The sequence below is a fragment of the Emys orbicularis genome, chromosome 11, assembly GCF_028017835.1.
Source record: "Emys orbicularis isolate rEmyOrb1 chromosome 11, rEmyOrb1.hap1, whole genome shotgun sequence".
NCBI classification, from domain to species: Eukaryota; Metazoa; Chordata; order Testudines; family Emydidae; genus Emys; species Emys orbicularis.
Genome location: NC_088693.1, coordinates 67,235,394 through 67,259,310, shown reverse-complemented (window position 1 = coordinate 67,259,310; position 23,917 = coordinate 67,235,394). Strand labels below are relative to the sequence as shown.

The following is a 23,917-nucleotide window of genomic DNA, read 5'->3' as shown; positions in this document are numbered from 1 at the left end:
AAGCCCTTTCTTTCGACTTAAAGGGCCCTTTAAACCGGTTTCTTTACACCACCTCGACGAGGGGATTAGCGATAAAATCAGCCTTATGGGGGTCGGAATTGGGTAGTGAGGACGGAATTCGACATTAGTGGCCTCCGGGAGCTATCCCACAGTGCTTCATTGTGACCGCTCTGGACAGCACTCTCATCTCAGATGCACTGGCCAGGTAGACAGGAAAAGCCCCGCGAACGTTTGAATTTCATTTCCTGTTTGCTCAGCGTGGAGAGCACAGGTGACCACGCAGAGCTCATCAGCACAGGTAACCGTGATGGAGTCCCAGTCCCAGTCCCAGGATCGCAAAAGAGCTCCAGCCTGGACCGAACGGGAGGTACGGGATCTGATCGCCATCTGGGGAGATGAAGCAGTGCTGGCCGAACTCCGAAACAGTAAAAGAAATGGCAAAACATTAGAAAAGATCTCCAAGGCCATGAAGGACAGAGGCCATAACAGGGACGCACAGCAGTGCCGCGTGAAAATTAAGGAGCTAAGGCAAGCCTACCACAAAGCCAGAGACGCAAACGGAAGGTTCGGGGCTGAGCCGCAAACATGCCGCTACTACGAGGAGCTGCATGCCATTCTAGGGGGTGCAGCCACCAGTAGCCCAAGCGTGTGCTATCAGTCCCTCTCTGGAGACAGGGAAGCGGGTTCGGCGGACGAGGAAGATGAGGATGGAGAGAACATCATAGATAGCTCACAGCAGCAAGGAAGCGGAGAAACCAGTTTCCCCAACAGCCAGGATATGTTTGTCACCCTGGACCTGGAACCAGTAACCCCCGAACTCACCCAAGACCCTGTGGGCACACAGGGGACCTCTGGTGAGTGTACCTTTGTAAATATTACACATGGTTTAAAAACAAGCATGTTTAATGATTAATGATTAATTTGCCCTGGCAATCGCGGCCAGTACAGCTACTGGAAAAGTCTGTTAACGTGTATGGGGATGGAGCGGAAATCCTCCAGGGACATCTCCAGAAAGCTCTCCTTCATGTACTCCCAAAGCCTTTGCAAAAGGTTTCTGGGGAGGGCTGCCTTATCCCGTCCGCCATGGTAGGACACTTTACCACGCCAGGCCAGTAGCACGTAGTCTGGAATCATTGCATAACAAAGCATGGCAGCGTATGGTCCCGGTGTTTGCTGGCATGCAGACAACATCCATTCCTTATCGCTCTTTGTTATCCTCAGGAGAGTGATATCATTCACGGTCACCTGGTTGAAATGGGGCGATTTTATTAAGGGGACATTCAGAGGTGCCCCTTCCTGCTCTGCTGAACAGAAATATTCCCCGCTGCTAACCACGCGGTGGGGGGGAGGGGTGAAGTGACCATCCCAGAGAATTGGGTGTGTGGGGGAGGGGAGTTAGTTGGGTTTGTGCTGCATGTTAAACCTGAAACCGCAGCCCCTCCTTTTACATTGCAAACCCATTTTAAATGGCCAACCCAACGGGTGCTTGGTATGGTTAATGAGAGCAGTACTGTTTTAAACCATCCCCACTTGTTAACAAGGTTAAAAAAGCCAAAAGACTGTGTCTTACCATGGCTGCCTGCAAGCTGAAATCTGTGGCCTGGAACTGCGTGAGTGATCTCTCACACCAAACAGGCAGGCCCTCAATATAAGAGGAAAAATGCGACCTTGTAACGAAAGCACATGTGCTGTGTGATGTGAACAGCAAAATCTAAAGTGAAAGAGTGTACCCATTGTTCTCAAAAATGTATCTTTTTAAAACAACTCTCCCTTCTCCTCCACCAGCTGCAAATGTTTCACCTTCACAGAGGCTAGTGAATATTCGAAGAAGGAAGCGAAGGACGCGTGACGAAATGTTCACTGAACTACAGACTGCCTCCCACGCTGACAGAGCACAGCAGAATGCGTGGAGGCAGTCAATGACTGATTTTAGAAAAGCCCAGTATGAGCGAGAGGAGAGGTGGCGAGCTGAATCGCTGGCTGAAGAGCAGAGGGTGCGTGCTGAAACGCGGGCTGAAGAGGAGAAGTGGCGTCAGCTTGTACTCAGAAAGCAAGAGTCGATGCTCCGGCTGCTGGAGCATCAAACTGATATGCTCCTGCGTATGGTTGAGCTGCAGGAAAGGCAGCAGGAGCAGAGACCGCCGCTACAGCCCCTCTGTAACCAACAGCAGGAGCAGAGACCGCCGCTACAGCCCCTCTGTAACCAACAGCAGGAGCAGAGACCGCCGCTACAGCCCCTCTGTAACCAACAGCAGGAGCAGAGACCGCCGCTACAGCCCCTCTGTAACCAACAGCAGGAGCAGAGACCGCCGCTACAGCCCCTCTGTAACCAACAGCAGGAGCAGAGACCGCCGCTACAGCCCCTCTGTAACCACCAGCCCTCCTCCCCAAGTCCCATTGCCTCCTCACCCAGACGCCCAAGAACACGGTGGGGGGGCCTCCGGCCACCCAATCACTCCACCCTAGATGATTTCCACAGCAATAAGTTTTAAAGTTTTAAAGTGCAGTGTGTCCTTTTCCTTCCCTCCTCCCCCACCCATCCCAGGCTACCTTTGCAATTATCCCCCTAGTTGTGTGCTGCTTCCCTCCTCCCCCACCCATCCCGGGCTACCTTTGCAATTATCCCCCTAGTTGTGTGCTGCTTCCCTCCTCCCCCACCCATCCCGGGCTACCTTTGCAATTATCCCCCTAGTTGTGTGCTCAATTAATAAAGAATGCATGAATGTGAAGTAACAATGACTTTATTGCCTCTGCAAGTGGTGCTTGAAGAGGGGAGGGTAGGGGAGGTTGGGGTGCTTGGTTTACAGGGTAGTAGAGTTAACCGGGTGCGTGGGGGGGCTGCGATTTCATCAAGGAGAAACAAACATAAGTTTCACACCGTATCCTGGCCAGTCACAAAACTAGTTTTCAAAGCCTCTCTGATGCGCACCGCGCCCTGCTGTGCTGCTCTAACCGACCTGGTGTCTGGCTGCGCGTAATCAGCGGCCAGGCGATTTGCCTCAACCTCCCACCCCGCCATAAATGTCTCCCCCTTACTCTCACAGATATTGTGGAGCGCACAGCAAGCAGCAATAACAATGGGGATATTCTTTTCGCTGAGGTCACAGCGAGTCAGTAAGCTGCGCCAGCGCGCTTTTAAACGCCCAAATGCACATTCCACCACCATTCGGCACTTGCTCAGCCTGTAGTTGAACAGGTCCTGACTCCTGTCCAGGCTGCCTGTGTATGGCTTCATGAGCCATGGCATTAAGGGGTAGGCTGAGTCCCCAAGGATCACGATAGGCATTTCAACATCCCCAATGGTTATTTTCTGGTCCGGGAAGAAAGTCCCTTCCTCCAGCTTTCGAAACAGAAGAGAGTGCCTGAAGACGCGAGCATCATGTACCCTTCCCGGCCAGCCCACGTTGATGTCGGTGAAACGTCCCTTGTGATCCACCAGGGCTTGCAGCAGCATTGAAAAGTACCCCTTGCGGTTTATGTAGTCGGTGGCTTGGTGCGCCGGTGCCAAGATAGGGATATGGGTTCCGTCTATCGCCCCACCACAGTTTGGGAATCCCATTGCAGCAAAGCCATCCACTATGTCCTGCACGTTTCCCAGAGTCACTACCCTTGATATCACCAGGTCTCTCATTGCCCTGGCAACTTGGATCACAGCAGCCCCCACAGTAGATTTGCCCACTCCAAATTGATTCCCGACTGACCGGTAGCTGTCTGGCGTTGCAAGCTTCCACAGGGCTATCGCCACTCGCTTCTCAACTGTGAGGGCTGCTCTCATCCTGGTATTCTGGCGCTTCAGGGCCCAGGGGAAAGCAAGTCACAAAGTTCCATGAAAGTGCCCTTACGCATGCGAAAGTTTCGCAGCCACTGGGAATCGTCCCAGACCTGCAACACGATGCGGTCCCACCAGTCTGTGCTTGTTTCCCGGGCCCAGAATCGGCGTTCCATGGCATGAACCTGCCCCAGTAACACCATGATTTCCACATTGCTGGGGCCTGTGCCTTGTGAGAGGTCCATGTCAATTTCCTCATCACTATCGTCGCCTTGCTGCAATCGCCTCCTCCTCAGCTGGTCCTCCTGGTTTTGCTTTGGCATGTCCAGGACAATGCTGGACATTTGCTCTGCATATACTCCAGGACAATGCGCGTGGTGTTCATAGTGCTCATAATTGCCGCGGTGATCTGAGCGGGATCCATGCTCCCAGTGATAGCTATGGCATCTGGTCTGAAAAAAGGCGCGAAACTAGTATCTAAAGACCAGGGGAAGAAGGGAGGGAGGGAGGGAGGGGCGGGCGACTGACGACATGGCGTACAGGTACAGGGAATTAAAATCAAGAAAGGTGGCTGTGCATCAGGGAGAAATACAAATAACTGTCACACAGAATGCCCCCCCCCCCAGAGATTGAACTCCTAAGCCTGGGTTTAGCGGGCCGTTGATTTGACGGAGGGAGGGGGGAAGGAAATGAATACAGAACAAATCTATTTTTTACATCTTAAGACGACAGTGCAGCATGACTGATAGCCCTCGGCATTTTCTGGGTGCTTGGCAGCCAATACTTGGCAGCAAATAGTATACTACGACTGGTAACCATCATTGTCCAACGAGGACGGTTAAAGGCAAGGGGTTGCTGCTGTGTAGCAATGTAGCCCCACGTGTGCCAGCCACATGTCTGCCAGCACCCAGATCGCCCTCGGCCTTTTCTGGGTGCTTAGCAGACAATACTTGGCAGCAAATAGTATACTACGACTGGTAACCATCATTGTCCAACGAGGACATCTATGAGCATTTCAGGCAACCTGTAAATTTACTTGCTTTCAGACCTGAGGAAAGCTCTTCTTGCAGATCTGCTGAGCACCCAGATCGCCCTCGGCCTCTTCTGGATGCTCAGCAGACAATACTGACAGGACGGTTACCAGTCGTAATAAACCATCTACTGCCAAAAGGCAAGGGGCTGGTGCAATGCAGCCCTACGGCTGCCAGCCCCACAGCTACCAGCATCCCGAGCGCCGATGAAGGCTACTACTCATGCTGCACCGTCTACCGCCAAAAGGCAGTAAGCTGCTGCTGCTGTTTAGCAATGCAGTCCCACGTTTGCCGGCATCCGGAAGACATATGGTGACGGTGAGCTGAGCTGAGCGGGCTCCATGCTTGGCGTGGTATGTTGTCTGCACAGGTAACCCAGGTAAAAAGGCGCGAATCTATTGTCTGCCGTTGCTGTGACGGCGGGGGAGGGGCGTGACGCAATGTACCCAGAACCCCCCGCGGCACTGCTTTGCATCATTCGGGCATTGCGATCTCAACCCATAATTCCAATGGGCGCCGGAGACTCCGGGAACTGTGGGATAGGTACCCATAGGCACCCATAGTGCAATGCGCCGGAAGTCGACACTAGCCTCGGTACTGTGGACGCGGTCCGCCGACTTCATGCACTTAGAGCATTTTATGTGGGGACACACACAGTCGGCTGCATAAAACCGGTTTCTATAAAACCGGCTTCTATAAATCCGACCTAATTTTGTAGTGTAGACAAGCCCTAAGAGACTGAGGAGAGTCTGCTAAGCCTGTGATGGTGCCCCGACCTGAGGAGCTCCAGACTGGAAGAAAGTGACAAAAGGAAAACATAATTTGGGATAGCTCAATGACTGGGCTGGGAACTTTGATAAACCCCTAGTGTCATGGGTCAGGACCTGTTGGAGTGGGAGGGCCTGGGTCCCTCTACCTTGCCACCCTGCTTTTCTCTAGTGGCAGAACCTCAGGGGGAGCAACTAGAGCATGCAAGGGTGATGAAGTCACAGCCAGTGACCCCTCTGGGATGACTAGGTCAGCAGAAACTGTAAGGCCACAACCTGAGCGCTAGGCCAGCTGGTCATCAGGCCTTTCTGACATAGGCGCTAAGAAAATGAGTTAGCATTAATGGGAGTTATTTGCTGCTATCAAAGCTGAAGTGTCAGTATTTTGGACAAGCTCATCTAGTTTTCTTCCTCTTCTCCTGTTGTTGATGTCTGCATTATTCATCAAAGACACCACACTACTTCAGAGCTTTTAGCTTTTGACTGTGCTCTTCAGTCCACAAATTAAGTCATTGATAAGGTTTGATGTATAGATTTTGAACACAAGCTTGGCCACTGTTATGCTGAGCTATTTTACCAATGTTTGAGTCATTTTTCACCCAAACAGTAAAAATCTGACATGCTTGCTGCCTTTCTATTTGAATTCCAGGGACATTAGCTTCACAGCAGGATAGGAATGGCATCACCTATGTTATTATGTTAGCATTCTGCTGCAGAATAGTATGGAAGAATAAAAAGCATGTTTGAAATTGGTAGACTACATTGCAAAATAAGTGACAAATCTGAAAGCAATCATGAATAATGACTTAAATTGTACTACTCACAACTGAATTACAGTGGTTGCCACTAAAAAGTCAACATTTGCCAGCAATAACTAAAGAATGATATCTGAGTTACCTAGTATTTCCCTCTAGTTAGAATACAAAATAAGCACAGTATGGCCCTAATTCTGCAAAGAGTTATGCATGTATTTGATTTTATACATGAGTGTCTCACTGAAGAGAATGGAATTATTCAGAGGTGTAATGCTAAGCACATGTGTAAGTCTTTGCAATATGAAATCTCTAGTTACAGAATTTGACATATTTTTTTGCCTCAGACAGTACTAAATCAAATATGACTTCACACATATAGACAAATACATGCTCTAATTTTTATTTTTTTTATCCAATTTTTCGAAAACTCAGCACACATGCAGGCTGAGATGACTGAATATTTGGATTTGTTTTTATTTTCTTCAAACAAATTTGACTAGCACTGGAAATTACTCATTAGAATGTGAGAAATACAGATGAATGGCAGCCATCTTATCTTGGACAGAACTAACCATGCAGGTGAACTGTGCTTTAGGGGCTTGTGATTCTCTCATGTTTCTTACATTTAACATTGGATACACATTGCAATTCCCACAAAGAGAAGATGTTTACTCTGATGTGACAGCATAAAAATATTCTGCTGAAAAGCCAGAATGCTTGTATTTCTATGAAACTGGCAAAAAGAAAGAAAAAAATTCAGCAGCTTTGCTTGGCATGGAAATCTTCAGCTTTACGGCCAAGAGATTCCACTACCGAATTGTGCCCTCTGTTACACACATGTAATCCAGTGGGAATTTGGCCCAGTGTTAGGATGCTTCCAATTCAAATTCAACAGGTTGTGTTTTTTTCCAAAACATTTGGAAAGTTCCATGATCATATAAATATTATTTACCCTTTCATAATCTTATTTCCCAGAAAACAACATGCTACCTATTTAATGAAAGCATCATGGATATTTTTTCAACCTGCTGAAACAAACCATGCATGCTATCAGAAAAACAAACAAACATGCACATTTCATTCATTTCCAAACTCTGCAAAATCAGCTTTGTGATTATAAAGATTTATGTTCCGTTCTCCTCCAAAATTCTCCTGATGTGTCCATTTGTCTTAGACAGAATTGACGTGCTGTTCTCTGCATCCATTATGTTTAATAATAGAGAGTTGACTTAGGCTAATGATTTAAGAGCAGGATGTGATTAATAATGCGAATAGAAGCTTTAAACCCAACTTATAGGAAAATAAACCAGTGTATAATTTTCATGTTTCATGTTTCATTAGAGAACATCTTTAGATGTATGCCTTAATACTAATTGATCCCAGAGAGGTGGGAAAATGCATTGTTCCAGTCTGACTAATGTGACTAAACTGCTTTTCATGTTTCTGGAAGAGACCATTAGTATAACCGGATCATTCAGTATTTGTGAAAGAAATAAGGTGTTCATGAGTTCAATAAGTGCTATCCAAATATGTGCAATTTATTTGAGATTTGCAAGATATCAGAAGGGACACAAGTAGAATAAACATGAAAACTATTTTAAACAGATACTATGTTTTGGACAAAGACCTTTTCTACAGTAGAAAGCTATCCATTCTTGAAAACCAGTGCAGGTGAACGAATACTGAAAAGGGTTTAATTCCAAGTTTAGTAAAGGGCAAACCATAGTGAGCACTGTATCAAAAACTGGCTAATTTTTATAGACTCACAGCACTGGAACAGACCTCAAGAGGTCTTCTAGTCCAGTCCCCTGCACGCAAGGAAGGACTAAGTATTATCTAGACCATTCCTGACAGGTGTTTGTCCAACCTGCTCTTAAAAATCTCCAATGACAGAGATTCCACAACCTCCCTAGGCAATTTCTTGCAGTGTTTAACCACCCTGACAGTTAGGAAGTTTTTCCCAATATCCAAACTAAACTGCTCTTAGTGCAATTTAAGCCCATTGCTTCTTGTCCTATCCTCACAGGTAAATGAGAACAATTTCCCTCCCTCCTCCTTATAACAACCTTTTATGTACTTGAAAACTGTTATCATGTCGTCCCCCCCCAGTCTTCTCTTCTCCAGACTAAACAAACCCAGTTTTTTCAATTTTCTGTCATAGGTCATGTTTTCTAGACCTTTAATAATTTTTGCTGCTCTTCTCAGGACATTCTCCAATTTGTCCACATATTTCCTGAAATGTGGTGCCTAGAACACAATACTCCAGTTGAGGCCTAATCAGTGCGGAGTAGAATGGAACAATTACTTCTTGTGTCTTGCTTACAACACTCCTGCTAATGCAGCCAAGAACGTTTGCTTTTTTAGCAACAGTGTTACACTTTTACCTCATATTTAGCTTGTGATCCACTATGCCCCCAGATCTCTTTCTGCAGTACTCCATCCTAGGCAGTCATTTCCCATTTTGTATGTGTGCAACTGATTATTCCTTCCTAAGTGGAGTACTTTGCATTTGTCCTTATTGGATTTCATCCTATTTACTTTAGACCATTTATCCAGTTTGTCCAGATCATTTTGAATTTTAATCCTATCCTCCCAAGCACTTGCAACGCCTCTCAGCTACATATTGTCAGCAAACTTTATACGTGTACTCTCTATGCCATTATCTAAATCTTGAAGATACTGAACAGAACTGGACCCAGAACTGATCCCTGTGGGACCCCACTTAATATGCCCTTCCAGCTTGACTGTGAACTACTGATAACTACTCTTTGGGAATGGTTTTCCAATCAGTTATGCACCCATTTTATAGTAGCTCCACTTAGATTACATTTCTCTAGTTTGTTTATGAGACGGTCATGTGGGAAAGTATCAAAAGCCTTACTAAAGTCAAGATATACCACATCTACCACTTCCCCCCATCCACAAGGCTTGTTACCCTGTCAAATAAAGCTATTAGGTTGGTTTGACATGATTTATTCTTGACAAATCCATGTGACTGTTACTTATCACCTTCTTATCTTGTAGGTGTCTGTAAATTGATTACTTAATTATTTGCTCCATTAACTTTCTGGGCACTGAAGTTAAGCTGACTGGTCTGTAATTTCCTAGGTTGTCCTTATTCCCATTTTGTTCGTGAACAAATAAATGTCCTTATTCTCATTTTGTTAGTGAACAAAGCAATATTGGTGAGATTTCAGTGATAATGTGTTAGGCATTAAGTTATGGTAAAAAAAAAAAGGTATTTTAATATAAACAAAGGTCTTTTTTCCAATGAAGTTTTAACTTTATTTTTATATTTCAATATTCACTCTCTTCTTGAATTATTCATACTTCTGTCAAACTTCCTCAGAAACTAACTTCCATATCTAAGAACAATGAGTCTTGATTGACTCATTTTAACTTGTTGTGCTTAATGTTCATGATTCTTAGTAAATGACCTTCTATCCTGTCTGTTTCTATGATCCATAAATAGAAAGTGGCTAATTAACTTCAGAATATTCCACTGTCCCCTTCACGAGAACGTCTCTCTCACATCTAACATTTGCGTAACTATTACAGCAATGACTTTTTCTCCCTCTTTCACATAGTTCTCCTCCACATAATTATTTTTCATACCAACATGATCTCCTATATTCTGTGTATATTCTATATTTTGGTTGCTTTGTGCTGCTAGAGTAGTGCAAAGGGGACATAATACCAGTTCAACAGGCTACTTGAGAATTCCCACAGTGTAGGAGGAATACCATGGTTGTTCTCTCTGCTTTTTGGCCCAATCCTTTGGGTATTTCCATGGGAGGTGGAAATCTGTCCCTCTTATTTTATTCCTAAGAGAACTTTTATTATTACATTCTTTATCAATGAGGATTAGACATTTAAATTGTGGTGTTGATTGAAAGCAACAGAGATCAAGAGGTTGCAATGTACCAAGCATCATTCTGTACTGTATATACTGTATGAATGCCTATCACTCCAGGCCTTCATGCACATAGGAAAAAGTGAGGATAGGGAAGAATGAGAGGGAGAGATGTATATTTTCAGCCAGTACCCACAGTGATATATTCCCTTTCTTGAGAGAATGACCCATAACTCATGAGAGGTCAGCAGTGAGTTATGAAGGCCATTCCCTCAAAAAGAAAACATATTAGACCTACACACTATTGTGTCCTCTATTCCTCCCCCACCCCCAACCATTTTTCACTGCTAAATTTTCTTTATAAATAATTTAAAGTCAATTTTAATGCTTATGAAAGGTACCAGACAGAGCTCACTGTCAACTGCTCTATTTGCAGAATAAATACAGCGTCGCTGTAGTAGGGCAGTCTTCCACACACAGTCTTACCATTGTTCTCAACTCCATTCTGCAGGGGACAGTTATAAGGCTGGGATTCAGCCCTCAGCCTTTTTGCTAAGAATGCCAATAAGGACAACAATTAATGCTAAGTGTGACTGTTGTTCCTGTGATGTTGATATCTGTGTATTAGCAAATGTACTTAGATGAACAACACATTTCAGAGATCCCCCAAAGAGCAGTTACATGGTAATAACTTTTTGGTCAGTAGATAATACCTGAAGATGAACGGCTCTGTATACTACTACCAAGTCCCCTAACAAACGTTGATTTTCTGCACCAGCTTTTACACTTCTTTTCATTAATCAACCATTGTATTTGCACAGTGCCACTAACTTCCGTATATTCGGAAAGAGTCCAAAACCACAGATTACTCACTGTTCTGGCATCCCAGAGAGATAGGGTCTTGTCTGCAGAGCTGGTGAGAATGGTGTTGGAGAATGGAAGAAACTCTATACTATTGACCGAATCCTTATGTCCACGCATGGTGTATCTGCATCTCTCACTATAAAAGAAAACAATGACAGAAATATAACTTGCCATTAAAGAGAATCAGCAGTCTAGAAGACAATGGCAGTAAAACAGAATCAGATTTCAAATGGAGTTAATTGTCTCAGTTACTATTTTCAGAGAAGTTAATACATAGGGGAAGGTTTATAGCACAGGCTAAAACAACCATCATCCAAAGGTTCCTTATGCTTTCTATAGAGTTATTTGAACTTTTGAAAGGTTGAGAGGTACCCACTGCACTGGAGAGAAAAAGATCAAAAGACAGCAAAATAAGTTACCACCTTACTAATATTCCAAAGAGCATTTATACAAACTACGGCTCTACAATGAAGAAAGGTTAAACAAACTGGGCATGTTGAGTCTTGAGAAAAGAAGACTGAGGGGAAACTGATAATCGTCTTCATATATGTTAAGGGATGTTGTAAAGAGGACTATGATCAATTGGTCTCCATGTCCACTAAAGGAAGTACAACAAATAATGAACTTAATCTGCAGCAAGAGAGATTTAGGTTAGATATTAGGAAAAACTTTCTGGCTATCAGGGTAGTGAAGCTCTGGAACAGGCTTCCAAGGGGGGTTGTAGAATCCCCATCACTGGAGGTTTTTAAGAACAGGTTGGACAAACACCTGTCAGGGGTGGTGTAGGTTTACTTGGTCCTGCCTCAGCAAAGGGGACAGGACTCAATGTTTTCTTGAGGTCCTTTCCACCCCTACATTTCTATGATTCTGTGAAATAAGCGTCTCAGTTCAGAAGTGTTCAAAATACTGATTTTATTTTATTTTTATTATTTATTTTGCTTTACCAATGATTGACATTTGGATTGGTGATGGTCAGGAGAAGGGCATGGGAAGGGGTAAGCATAGATGAGTCCAAACCAGAAACATTTAACCAACTCTCCTCTGCTCTGGAATTTTGGGGTTTCCAGAATGCACCCCTGCTTCTGGAACAGTTTGGATGGGGAGGATAATGAGCTTATGAAAACCCCAAAGCACAATTCCTTTTTGCCCATATCAAGTTGTTGCATCCTTACTTGCTTGTCAAGCCAGTTTAAGGTTTCAAAAGGATTAGTTTACCACACAACCCGCCCCCCACACACAGAATTTTACAATTAGTAATAAGATCAGTTCTGTCCTGTATGTCCTAGTGCCTCAAATAAAGAGCGGCAGATAAACTAGCAAACAAACAGAAAGCAGCCACCCACCACTACCCACTGTAATTCGAAGTGTTAGTTCAGTATTTTATTCATTGCACATTTGGTTTGATACCTAAAAACAACCAGTTCTGAGCTGGCCACTGAATACATTGGGCTGGCAAATTAGATTACGGGAGGGTGGGGGGGGGGGGGGGGCAACTGCAAAAGGCTAAATTTCTTACAGTATTCTCTTTAGGAGGCTGTCAGCAGAGGGAATTAAAAATTTTGTGGTTTTTTTCCATTCCTGCATGATGCCAGAAGACTCATAGAGCTGTTGCAGGGTTTTTTTTGGTACTAAAAACATTGGAGATCAGATGCAGATCACTAGAGGTTAAAGGGGCTTGCCAGAGGCTCACACTGATCTGCCAGAGAAAAGCAAGTTCCCAGACTTACTGAAGACTCCTTTCCATTTTCCAGGCTCCCTATCTGAAGATCAATATTGTTTCTGAAGAGGGTGTAGAGAGGTGTGTGTGTGTGCATGTGTGTAGCTGCTTCCAGAATGGAAATTTTACCCAGGAAATATATTTCAAATACACTGTATATTGTACATATTATTCTATTATAGATATTACATTATACTATATATTTTATAGTATTTATAGTATAGTATGTGTTATGTTGTAACAAGGATCCAAGTTAAAGAATCTATTATTTATATCATACATGTAGCTTCCTGGCTTTTAGAGATTACTGCATAGTTTGTCTGATGTTCATGATTATTTGTTATACAGTGATAAAGTAACTTATTATGTTTTATATTCCCCATGGTCACACTGCTTTAACCATCAGGACAGATATACATGCATGTGGGCATATGTACACCTCCATTTTCAAAGGTGACTAGTGATTTTCGGGTACCCAAGCTGATATGCCTTAAGGGAAACTGATTTTCAGATGGTGGGTACTCAGCATTCTCTCTTCGAGCCATGTAAGAGAATGACTGGTGATGTTGAATGCCCACCTGGAACTTTTGAAAATTTAGGCCAGTTTATATCTTAATGTAACATTATGTTCCATTAGAAGAAGAAAGAAAAGAGAAAGAGAGAGAGAGAGGCCAGTTTATATCTTAATGTAACATTATGTTCCATTAGAAGAAGAAAGAAAAGAGAAAGAGAGAGAGAGAGAGTGAGTGCACAAGCACGTTTTGGGGGATATACTTCTGTACAGTAATGTAATAAGAGGATTTATATCACACTCTTCCCAAAAAGGTAGCTGAAAACTACATCTTATCTGTTTGTGGAATGGGACAGCATAACAGAGGGGTGGAGAGGGGGAGGAAGAGTATTGTTCATGAATTCATAAGGCCTAAAATAGGGGCATCCCAGGCAGACTGGCTGCAAGAACAGACTTGTGAGAGATTAATTAGGTGCCAGAGCAGGAAGGTCCCATTCAGAATCCCTGAGCAAGGTGAAAATGGACTAAAGTGACGGACAATAACAGCAATGGAAGGGAAGGAAATGAGTTGTACATTTCCATCAAGCACATAAACACTTAGGCTAGATACAGCTCTCTCTCTCTGCCACCTCCATACCAATGTGTAGTGATGAGAGAGCTCTCTCACGCTCCAGATTTAATTTACCACTCTGGTAACTGACTGACTGATATTTCTGAGCACCTCTGACTGCTATATAAAACAAACTCATCTTCCCTTCCAGCCGAGAGATCATTTAAATGAGAGTGCATTTCTTGCATACAATCTAGATGTTCTACTGTGGCAAAGGAAAACTTGGTTTGAAGCAATATACCAACTGACTCTAGCACATTTTGTACACAATGGGCCAGATTCTACACTTTTGACATGGGAGGAAATCCAGAGAAACGCCATTGTTTTAAAACTAGTTGCTCCAGAGATAGCCTGATGAAACAAAGAACAGAATCCTTTCTTTGTAAAGCAAACACTCATTATAGATGGGTTTAGGTGGTTCAGAAATTTTTGGGTAGCTCAGAAAATAGAGGAAACCACCTATTCCTGGTAGGTTAGGTATTTGTACCAACCTGACAATTTCCTTAAAGCCCCAGCCACTGGAGTCATATGAATACATGAGTATCTCAGCTTTCATTTTTTTAAAGTAAGTTTTTAGCCCTCACGTTAGCAGAAAACAGAATACAAATGTGACCCCGGTGTACCTTAAAAAAACAGAAGGCAAATAGAAATAACCCATTTTTTTTTAATTTTAAAAAAAATGTTGATGGGAGGGGGGGAGGGGCTGACTCATGATTATTGAATATTTGGCCTTGGCAATTGTGGTAGTGTTCAAATACCACTTGGTAAAAATTGCTAAGCAGGCAGCTGGATGCACTTTATTAGCACTTTGCCCACTTAAACTAAAGAGGACAAACCATCTCCAACACCTTGCTACTTTGTCAGCTATCAACTTACACACACACTGTTGTCAGCTTAAAAGTCTAGCGAGCCATAGATTGTGCGCCATGTCATTCCACCACACCTACTTGCAGCCACCATTCTGGATTTGCTGCTCAGAGCAGCAAGTTCCCATGGTCTCTTTTTGAAAATAGCAAAACCCTAGCTGTAGGATATTAGGTGTAAAGGGATCCGCTGATGGTTGTGTTCACGCTAAGTAATCAACACAGGCTGGCAATTGAAGGTGTGTCCATTTTAAAAATAGAATCAACTGCATCAGATTTTTAAATGAAAGAAATGATAAAAAAAATGGAATAATTAATCTTAAAATGGGGCCTTGTATAGTAAGTTACAATTGAAAAAAAGATAATAAAGCACAAACACATTTTAATTATGCAATAATACACATGCAACTTATCTTATTCCAATGCCATATTAGGCCTTGATTCAAAAAAGGCACTTAAGTAATGTGCTAAACAGTATGCCTCAAAAAGCAGCATCTTTCCTAACATTTGTTTTCTCAAATCATAACATGGAAAATAACACTAAACTCCTTTTTCATATCTATCATATAACATCCTACCATCTGAACTGCCTTTGCTATCAACTAAAAACATGTGGGAAATTTGCACTACAACCTGATTAACAAATAATCTACACACAGTAGTTCTGTGAAAGTTTTGTAAGATCACACACCAATCTCAACCCTGTTAAACTGATAGAATTGGACCAGTTAAAAGGAGAATACCATCAACAGAAACACACCCTGTTAGTTACCCACTATGTGACTTTATCTCCAAAACGTGTTTAAATCAGGCACAGAACCTTTCTAGCCAAGATCAAAAAAGAAGTATAGCAAATGGGCTGGCTTGAGACATTAAAATGCCAGTTTGTTTTATGATGTTATAAATACACCCTATCACGTCTTTATATTTTATTACCTCTATTTTATTTCTAGGTAGCTTCACATATGACACATCCAATTATTCATGTCAAGAATATAAAACGACTAGTATTTCAGTAAAAAGTGCCTACCATCACTTATGACAATGATTTTTTTCTTGACCCATTATTTCACTAAACATAACCAGGGTTTCATAAGACATTGATGAGTGGGGACATATCCTCTATAAAGCATATTTGTCTTAGGAAAGGTACAGATGTGTATAATATTGCCAATATGACCCATTCAGCTCAATACAAGGTATTCTTTCATTACCTCCCTTCAATAAAATGAAGTTATCTTTTAATTCTGAATACTCCGTTTACAGTCACTGTGTAATTAATGTTTGTACAGTGCTTTGAAGAAGAAAAGTGCTGGAGTACATAGGTGCTTATTATTATTTTTGTAAACATACAGCAATTCTCTTCCCTAATGTAAATGTACATACACTTAGAAATAAAATGAAGATCAGATAATTGGTTGTATAAATAATTGATATTAATAATACTCAGAATTTAGAGTATTTTCATCTTCAAAATCCTGGACAAACATCAGTGGTGCTATATTGTGCAAATGGATCTGTGTGGGCAGCCCCCTGACTTCAGTGCTGGTTTGGGGGGGTCTACCTGCACGGATCAATTTGCAGAGTCTAGCCCAAAGTCATTAAACCTCACAACTGCAATTATGTTGCCTTATTCAAAGGCTAGGTTTTCTCATTGTACACTTTTAAACCACACTGGTGGGTAAAATTAAGATTAAGTGCCAAATCTCTCATTATTCACATCAGAAATCCCATTGAGCTCAGTGTGACTACTCATGGGAGTAAGGCAAGCAGTGGCTGGAGATTGGCTACATTAGAGTAGCAACCCAATCCTGCCCCCACTGAAGACAATACAAGTTTTGACATTGCTTTCAGGGGGAACTGTACTGGGCCTTAGTTTATCACCATGGGAGGTTGGCAGTCCAAAGCCTCAGTCCAGTACACAAGAAACTGAGCATGTAAAAAGAAACAGACCCCTGAAGCAATACAGACTTGACTGATAAGTTAAAAATTCTCCACTCTTCCCTCCATCCCTTCCTCTTTAGTCTGCTAATATCAAAGCCAAGGCTTAACTGCTAGAAACAACAAGGGGAAAAAACCCACAAGATAGTATGATGTTTTATTAATATTTTCTAGGTATATAAATAAACACATTTCCTCTGACTCAGCAACTTCACAAGTCAGCAATAAACTATCATTATATTCTTCTGTTATACCTCCTTGAGAAAAAATGAAAATTGATGAGTCTCATAATTTAACTGTGACATCTCCATTCTTAAAGTTCTGAGATGGTTCAAACTGCTTCTCCTTTCATTAAAAAGATACCAATCAATTTTAACCACTTACATTTTGGTCTTGCTGCAGAATTTTAATTTACACTGATAGGCAGTGTAAATTAAACATACTTTTCCTGTATTTTGAATGGAGCTGAATTTAACATGGCAGCTATTCTTTGACATCAAGTTATAAAGTGTCTTGCCATGACAAAAAACATAATTGGCCCTGCATTGGTTCACAGTGAAGTCAATGGCAAAACTCCCATTGATTTCAATGAAAGCAAGATCAGGCCATTTGTTTACGCAACAATGTAATCTGGTGCCAACATAACCAATGGAGTCATAGCAATTCTGGTGATATGTTTTGTTGGCTAACAGCTACCCCAGTACTAGAAGAGGGAATGCAGAAGGCTATTTTGGCTCTGCCCTTGCAATGAACACTATGCAGGCAAATCCTCCTGCCCACATAGTATCCCATTCTCCATATGGGGTCCCATATCTACTTGTGGGGAGCAGCTCAGGGCATGAGCAACATTTGAGTTTAAAGCAACAGAGGGTCCTGTGGCACTTTTAAGACTAACAGAAGTATTGGGGGCATAAGCTTTCGTGGGTAAGAACCTCACTTCTTCAGATGAACTTGCATCTGAAGAAGTGAGGTTCTTACCCACGAAAGCTTATGCTCCCAATACTTCTGTTAGTCTTAAAGGTGCCACAGGACCCTCTGTTGCTTTTTACAGATTCAGACTAACACGGCTACCCCTCTGATACCTGACATTTGAGTTTAATGCACCGCTCAACAGAAACATTAAAAAAGAACAGGAAAATAATCTAGTTGTGATGCTGGAGGTTAGTTTTGGAAATTTACTGGACCTTCTGGGATCTTTGCTCCTGGTATGTTTTTCTGGTCTAAAAATTATCTTGTTGCATTTCTGTAATTTGAAAAAAAATGCCTCCATTGAACACTACTCAGAGAGGGAAAACGTATGGGACTAAACAGCATAGAGAACACACAAAGAGTGGCCCAGGATAGATAGGGATGGCAGTGCCTTGTTTGGGTCCTTAGTGACATCTGATGGTTCAGGAAGGATTCAGATTGAAAACAAATATCTGCAGAGAGGGGGCATTTGGTGAACATGTCTTCAGCTGATTGCATACTTACAATTCATTGGGAGAAAGCAACCCTCTAGTCAGAACAATATTCTGAAATGAGACTGGAGAACAGAAAAATATTCCCAGCTCTGGAAACAAGGGTTCTATAAGTGCTGGAGGAAAGAAGCACCAAAAGCCTATGCCTTACCTCCATGACTGAAAAGCTTAGGTTTCTCAGCTAATTACAAATTTAAGAACAGGAATTATATTATTGCAAGAAATAAAAGCAGAAGGCAACACAATATTTCTTAGTGTACCCAAGTACTGTTGTGGGGAGACAAGTATAGTAACAGACTTTTGGAGGGGTGCCCGTGCCATTAAATGTATATTAGTGGAAACTATATCACTGAATTGGTTCATGAAAGTTTCCAGCATTGAGTGGACACCCAGTAAGAAGACTGCTCAGTCTCCCAAGAGGCATCAGTGAAGAAACCACTGGTTGCTATGGTGTTGCAAATGCACTTGGCTCCCTGATGGTTCTTGCTATCCTAAGATGCAATGAGGACCCCTATCTTCCACTCTTCTGATTGCTGAGCTTGTTTCTGTCTAGACCGTACTATGGTAGTGGCTGTTGTGTTTTCTAGCACAAAAGACTTTTACAAGTACCTATTGGGGACACCTAGCAAAAGAAGATTGAAAAAAATATGAAACTCTTTATTTTCCTCCTGGTGTGTTTTCCTCCTCAGAATCAGGACTTATTTTCGTAAATACTGAAAATAATTTCTGATAGATACTATTATTTGGCTTGTTTTATATGACTAAAGTATACATCCTGGCATTATTTAATTAGGCTTTAACAGGAAAGCATAAAGAAGCCTAACAGTGTAGGACTATAATCTTTGTCACCTGTTCTGTAATGACTTGAAACATTAATAATGAGGCTTTTGCTAATTATCCTAATGAAGGATTAGTCAGATAATGATTTTACACTGCTTTGAACATGTAGAGTGCTATGTAAAGTGGTAAGTATTATTATTTAGATTATTTTCGGTTTCAGATAACGGCTTTTAAAAGAAGAAAAGATAAAAGGTCTGTTAAAATAAAAGAACAAAGTTAAAGCTCCAATCTTGCAGAGACTTAGGGCTCCTCTACACATAGTTTCGATACTGATTTAACACTTTTGATTCAGAGTGTGATTTTATTCTGCTATAATTGAATTGGTAGAATCCCTAGTTTGAATGCAGTAAAAGCAGCTTTGTATTGGTGTAATTGCATCCACGTTGGTGAGCTATGCCGATTTCTAAATCTATATGGCTGAAGCAGTGCAAAATCTGCTTATGGACAAGACCTTATGGAGGTGCTGAACTTCATGAATGTGGATTGGGGGACTAATCAAGGATTTAAAGTTAGATATGTGCTTAAGTGCTTTGTTGGATCCAGGCCAGAGTGCACAGCCCCTCACAGGAGCCAGACCTAAACCAACCACAGTAATTAGCACCTGTATTGGTAGCGTCAACAGAAAGCCAACAGAGTGAATGATCATAATGAAGGAAGACAACTAGTTTTTCACTCCTACCCCTGAGGCTGAGGCACATTGGCAAGGCAGACTGGGAAAGCCTGGGCTATTGTACAGTAAGATGTATCTAGTCTGATGTAGAATAGATGAGAGGACTTCCGTTTCCAGGATTGCCATTTATTTTTGGGGGGGAAGAAATACTGCAAAAATGCCTTAGCTTGTTCAATGACAATACCCTATGAGATAAAAAGGCTTAGAATATACTACACGTTTTTCATAGCAGATTTAGATGGATATTTCACTTTTAAAATATCGACTAAGTTGGCCGGTGTATTTGCTCAGCTTGCTTTAAAATATCCATAGAGAAAGAGCTTGACTGTCAGAGGAGTTGAGCACTCCCACCTCCAGCTGAAGTCATCAGCACCAGCCAGGACTCAGCACTTCTCACAATCAGGCCAAAAATGTTTGCTAAAGTGGATACCTTATTTGTGTGTCATTGTGTATTATGAATGGAAACATATTATTAATAATAGGCAAAGATTTTCACAATGACTAGCCATTTTTGGGGCCCATACCTGAAAGGGGTCTGATTTTCAGATAGTCGGGGTTGAACACTCTCTGAAAATCACACCTCTTCAATGGGTTTCAAATCGGGCACTTAAAAAATGAGGTACCTGAAATAACTAGCCACTTTTGAAAATCTTGGCTTTATTTTATGAAGCAATCCTCTCCTATCCCCATCAAGGAAACTGGGGTGCCACTTAAGTAGTTAAAAATAACCACAAATAGATGTAAAACATGTAATTAAACCATCATGAAACATTGCAGTAGTAGTATGACCATGTTTTCTGCCCAGCGGCTCTGTAGCAAAAGAATAAACCATATAACTCACTCCCTGAGGACAGTGGGCTTATCCTCAAATAATGTATCAGCTGAAATCAGCCCTGAATTGATGTCACATTTCAGTAAGCGTTTCTTATGAGGCTTGTACTGAAGCTGCTTTTTGTTCTGGTCTCTCACACTCCCTTCATATAGGTAAAACTTTTGCTTTTTCTGATTTGTCTTGGATGACTAAACCCAGGTTTTTCCCTTAATCCAGCCAAGTTTATATTGCTGCTGGTTGCTACAAGGCAACAACATAAAGGGGAAAGCTTCCTTGACTTGTACTTTGAGGGATCAAATGGCTTCCCAAGTGACTTTTTTTTTTTGGTAGTATCCTTAAGCTTACTTTAGGCCTGCCTTGTCCAGACACACTGCTGCAGCCATAGTTTTGTGTTCCAGTTTTTCAAATAAGATATCCAGGAAAGTTCACTTTCTAGATTTAATGTTCAGTCTTTCCTATACTTTATTTCCAGCAGACTGAATCGTTATAAAGCTGGTTGAATGGATGCTTCTGTTATAGCGCCTGTTCTCTTCCATGATTTGGTATTTATCTTTAGATTTACAAAATGTATCCATCAGTTACTGGATGCAAGAAGAAAATTGTAAAAACAGCATACATCTGTCAACCCAAACAGATTCTTAAACCAACATAAATCTTAGCAAGTTTCCTATAATTTCACCCCTCTGGCTAAATGGCTGACAAAGTCCATGTTTCTCAGTTTCTCCGTGAATTTGCCTTTTATCCCAAAACAGGGCATTTCAGCACTTTCAGAACTTATTCACCAAAAGTTTTTCAAGTTGGGCCTTGAACCCAACAGTGTTTTGCAAATATTTTCAGTTTTGACAAATCGGAAGTTTTCAGTCTAAAAATAAAAAGTGTTGTTGAAAAACTCCCAACGAGCTCTAGTTAGGGGCCAGATTGTAAAAAGTATTTAGGAGACTAAACATGCAGATAAACACTTAGTGGGATTTTCAATAGTTCATAGGTGCCTAACTCCCATTAGCTTTCAAGAACTCCCTTAGGAACTTTTGAAAATCCAACCCTTAGTCTATATTAAATAGTGGGAGACTGGCCCTGTTGAAAACTATATTTGCAACATCTTTCTTACAGGAATTTATAGTTGAAGAGGAAAAGGCTCTCTCCACTGATGAGTTGGAGGGGGCTCTCCTGAGGCCTCTGTTAAAGTTGACCTTGGGCTCCATGAAGGACAACCATGATTCACTTTTTTTAAATGCAAGATTCTAGCCTTCTCCCTTGTGAAATGTAAATAGTTGTATACCTATGGACAGGAACAAGCAGCTGGACTCCAGTTATATAGCCTGATGCTAGGGGAAGGAACAAAGACCCCCTCTTTCTCACACACAAAATTAGCTTGTTTATTTTGGGACGTATTCCAGAAAAATCAGCTCACTAACCTTCCCAACAATCCATAGGCTGGCCCTGCACAATAGTGACCAAGGGCAGGTATTGGGTATGTATGGGGGGGGAAGACAGACCTAATCTGCTATTTCATTCCACCAGATTCCTAGATTCTCGATACAACAGGATGGCATGAAAGTTTTCATATCACACCCCCCTCCTCCCAGGCAAGAAGATTAGTGTGCAATCTGAGTCATTGAGATTTCTCAATATGCACATATGAAACTGTACAGTAATTTGCATTCACCGAACTCCTCATCCAAATGCGCAACCCACCAAAAACCACGCAAAAGGTGTTAACATAATTCCATTGGAGATCATCCGATTATTCCTATTGATACATACAAGAAAATGACTGAATCAAAAGCACAGTCAGATAAAAATACTGCAGCATGTCAAATCCAAGCTATGCAGTTGCAGCTGAGTGTTAGTGGCACGTCTCCTTTCTTTGGAAGAGATGCCCTTTTTATTCATATCACCATGGCATCTCCAAGCCTGGGTGTGTTCATCTTTGGAGGGGAAGGTTATAGGCTAAAATGCCGAGTTCCAATCTGTGCCAATATTATGCAGTACTAACACACAGAGTTTGGAACCAATGCTGTGCTATCGTAAGTTAACATGAAGATATATATATTATTGGGGTTCCACCAACAATATCTATACAGCTTATTGATGGTTGAGTTTGATCTACTTGGTATAGAGCCATTACACACATCACTGGTACCCTGGTCCTCTTTTGACTTGATTTTCTTCCTCATTTTAAATGTGCCTGACATTGCTTTCAATCTATGAAATGAGCAAATACTTTTGAAAACAGTACAAAATGGCTGAAACACAATAAATATAAGCACATAAATATTAAAGTGAGTAAAATGAATTTCAGTGTGTTTTCAAATTGGTTTTCTTCAGAGTGGGAGTTTCATTATTTGTCCAAATGAAATGGATTTTGAGTGGGTGGCGGTCTTAAGGAGGCATGCTGCACTGTTTCAATGGCTTTATGAGCTTGGGAAGATATGAATAATGGATTTGTTGTGCACTTAGACGCAGCATCACAACAAATACAATATCATTCTGGTTCTCTAATAAGCAGCTGCTGGAGTGAGGAATAAAAAACCTTGCCTCCTGGTCTAACCTACAGGTGATATCATTTTCAGTCAGTTTATTTTTCATAACCATTGAAACAAATTACTGCATTGGCTCGGTCTAGTTTTATAGGGAGAAACCACTGAAAACATAGCAAATAAGAGGCTAACTTCCAGAGGTCATCTTTGATTCTGATCTGTGATTTAGCTCTTGAAGGGACCAACCTTTCAAAAGGCAGATGTGCCAGGGTGTGACTAAACAAAGGATACTACTGATTCTGAGGAGGCAGTTTCCAATGGGGAGGGATTGTGTAATTGTTGCCCTAGCTATTATGCACTCATTTCCATAACCATGGAGTCACAAACTTCTAGAAAGGTTTGGGGAAACAATACTGGTGCATCTCCTGCTCTCTTAACTTGGGCACAAGCTCTCCCCTGCATTTATAGTTGAAGTGTTGCTGTAGCTGTGTTGTCCCAGGATACTAGAGACACAAGGTGGGGGAGGTAATATCTGTTATTGGACCAACTGCTGTTGGTGAAAGAGACAAGCTTTACAGACCTCCATTGCCTTTTTCACCAACAGAAGTTGGTCCAATAAAATATATTACCTCACCCACCTTGTCTCTCTAACCAACATTTAGTCAGGTGGGAGAGAATTACAATGGGGCAGTGTTGCCAGGAGACAGGAATTAAGCTATATGCAGTTTTGCTGTAACCATCTCAGTCTCTGGATATTAGAGAGACAAAGTGAGGTAAGGTTCCAAAGTCAAGCACTCAAAAGTTAGGAGATGCTTAAATTAAGGTGGTCTGTGCAATTTTAATTCCCTCCCTCCCTTGTGCATATGTTTATGGTATAGTCTTTAATTATGTGCTCACATACTTTTCTCCCACAGAACCTCTGCTTCTATCCTTCCCGCATCCATGGCTCATGTC

At 41.9% G+C, this 23,917-nt stretch overlaps 1 protein-coding gene across 1 annotated transcript in view; it reads right to left on the bottom strand.

The window, feature by feature from the left end:
* Window positions 1-23,917, bottom strand: part of SPAG16 (sperm associated antigen 16) — a 771,051-nt gene that overhangs the window by 233,658 nt on the left and 513,476 nt on the right. The window contains exon 13 of the mRNA XM_065413738.1: window positions 11,049-11,175. Coding sequence (XP_065269810.1) covers window positions 11,049-11,175 — 127 coding nt within the window. The remainder of the gene's footprint in view (window positions 1-11,048; window positions 11,176-23,917) is intronic.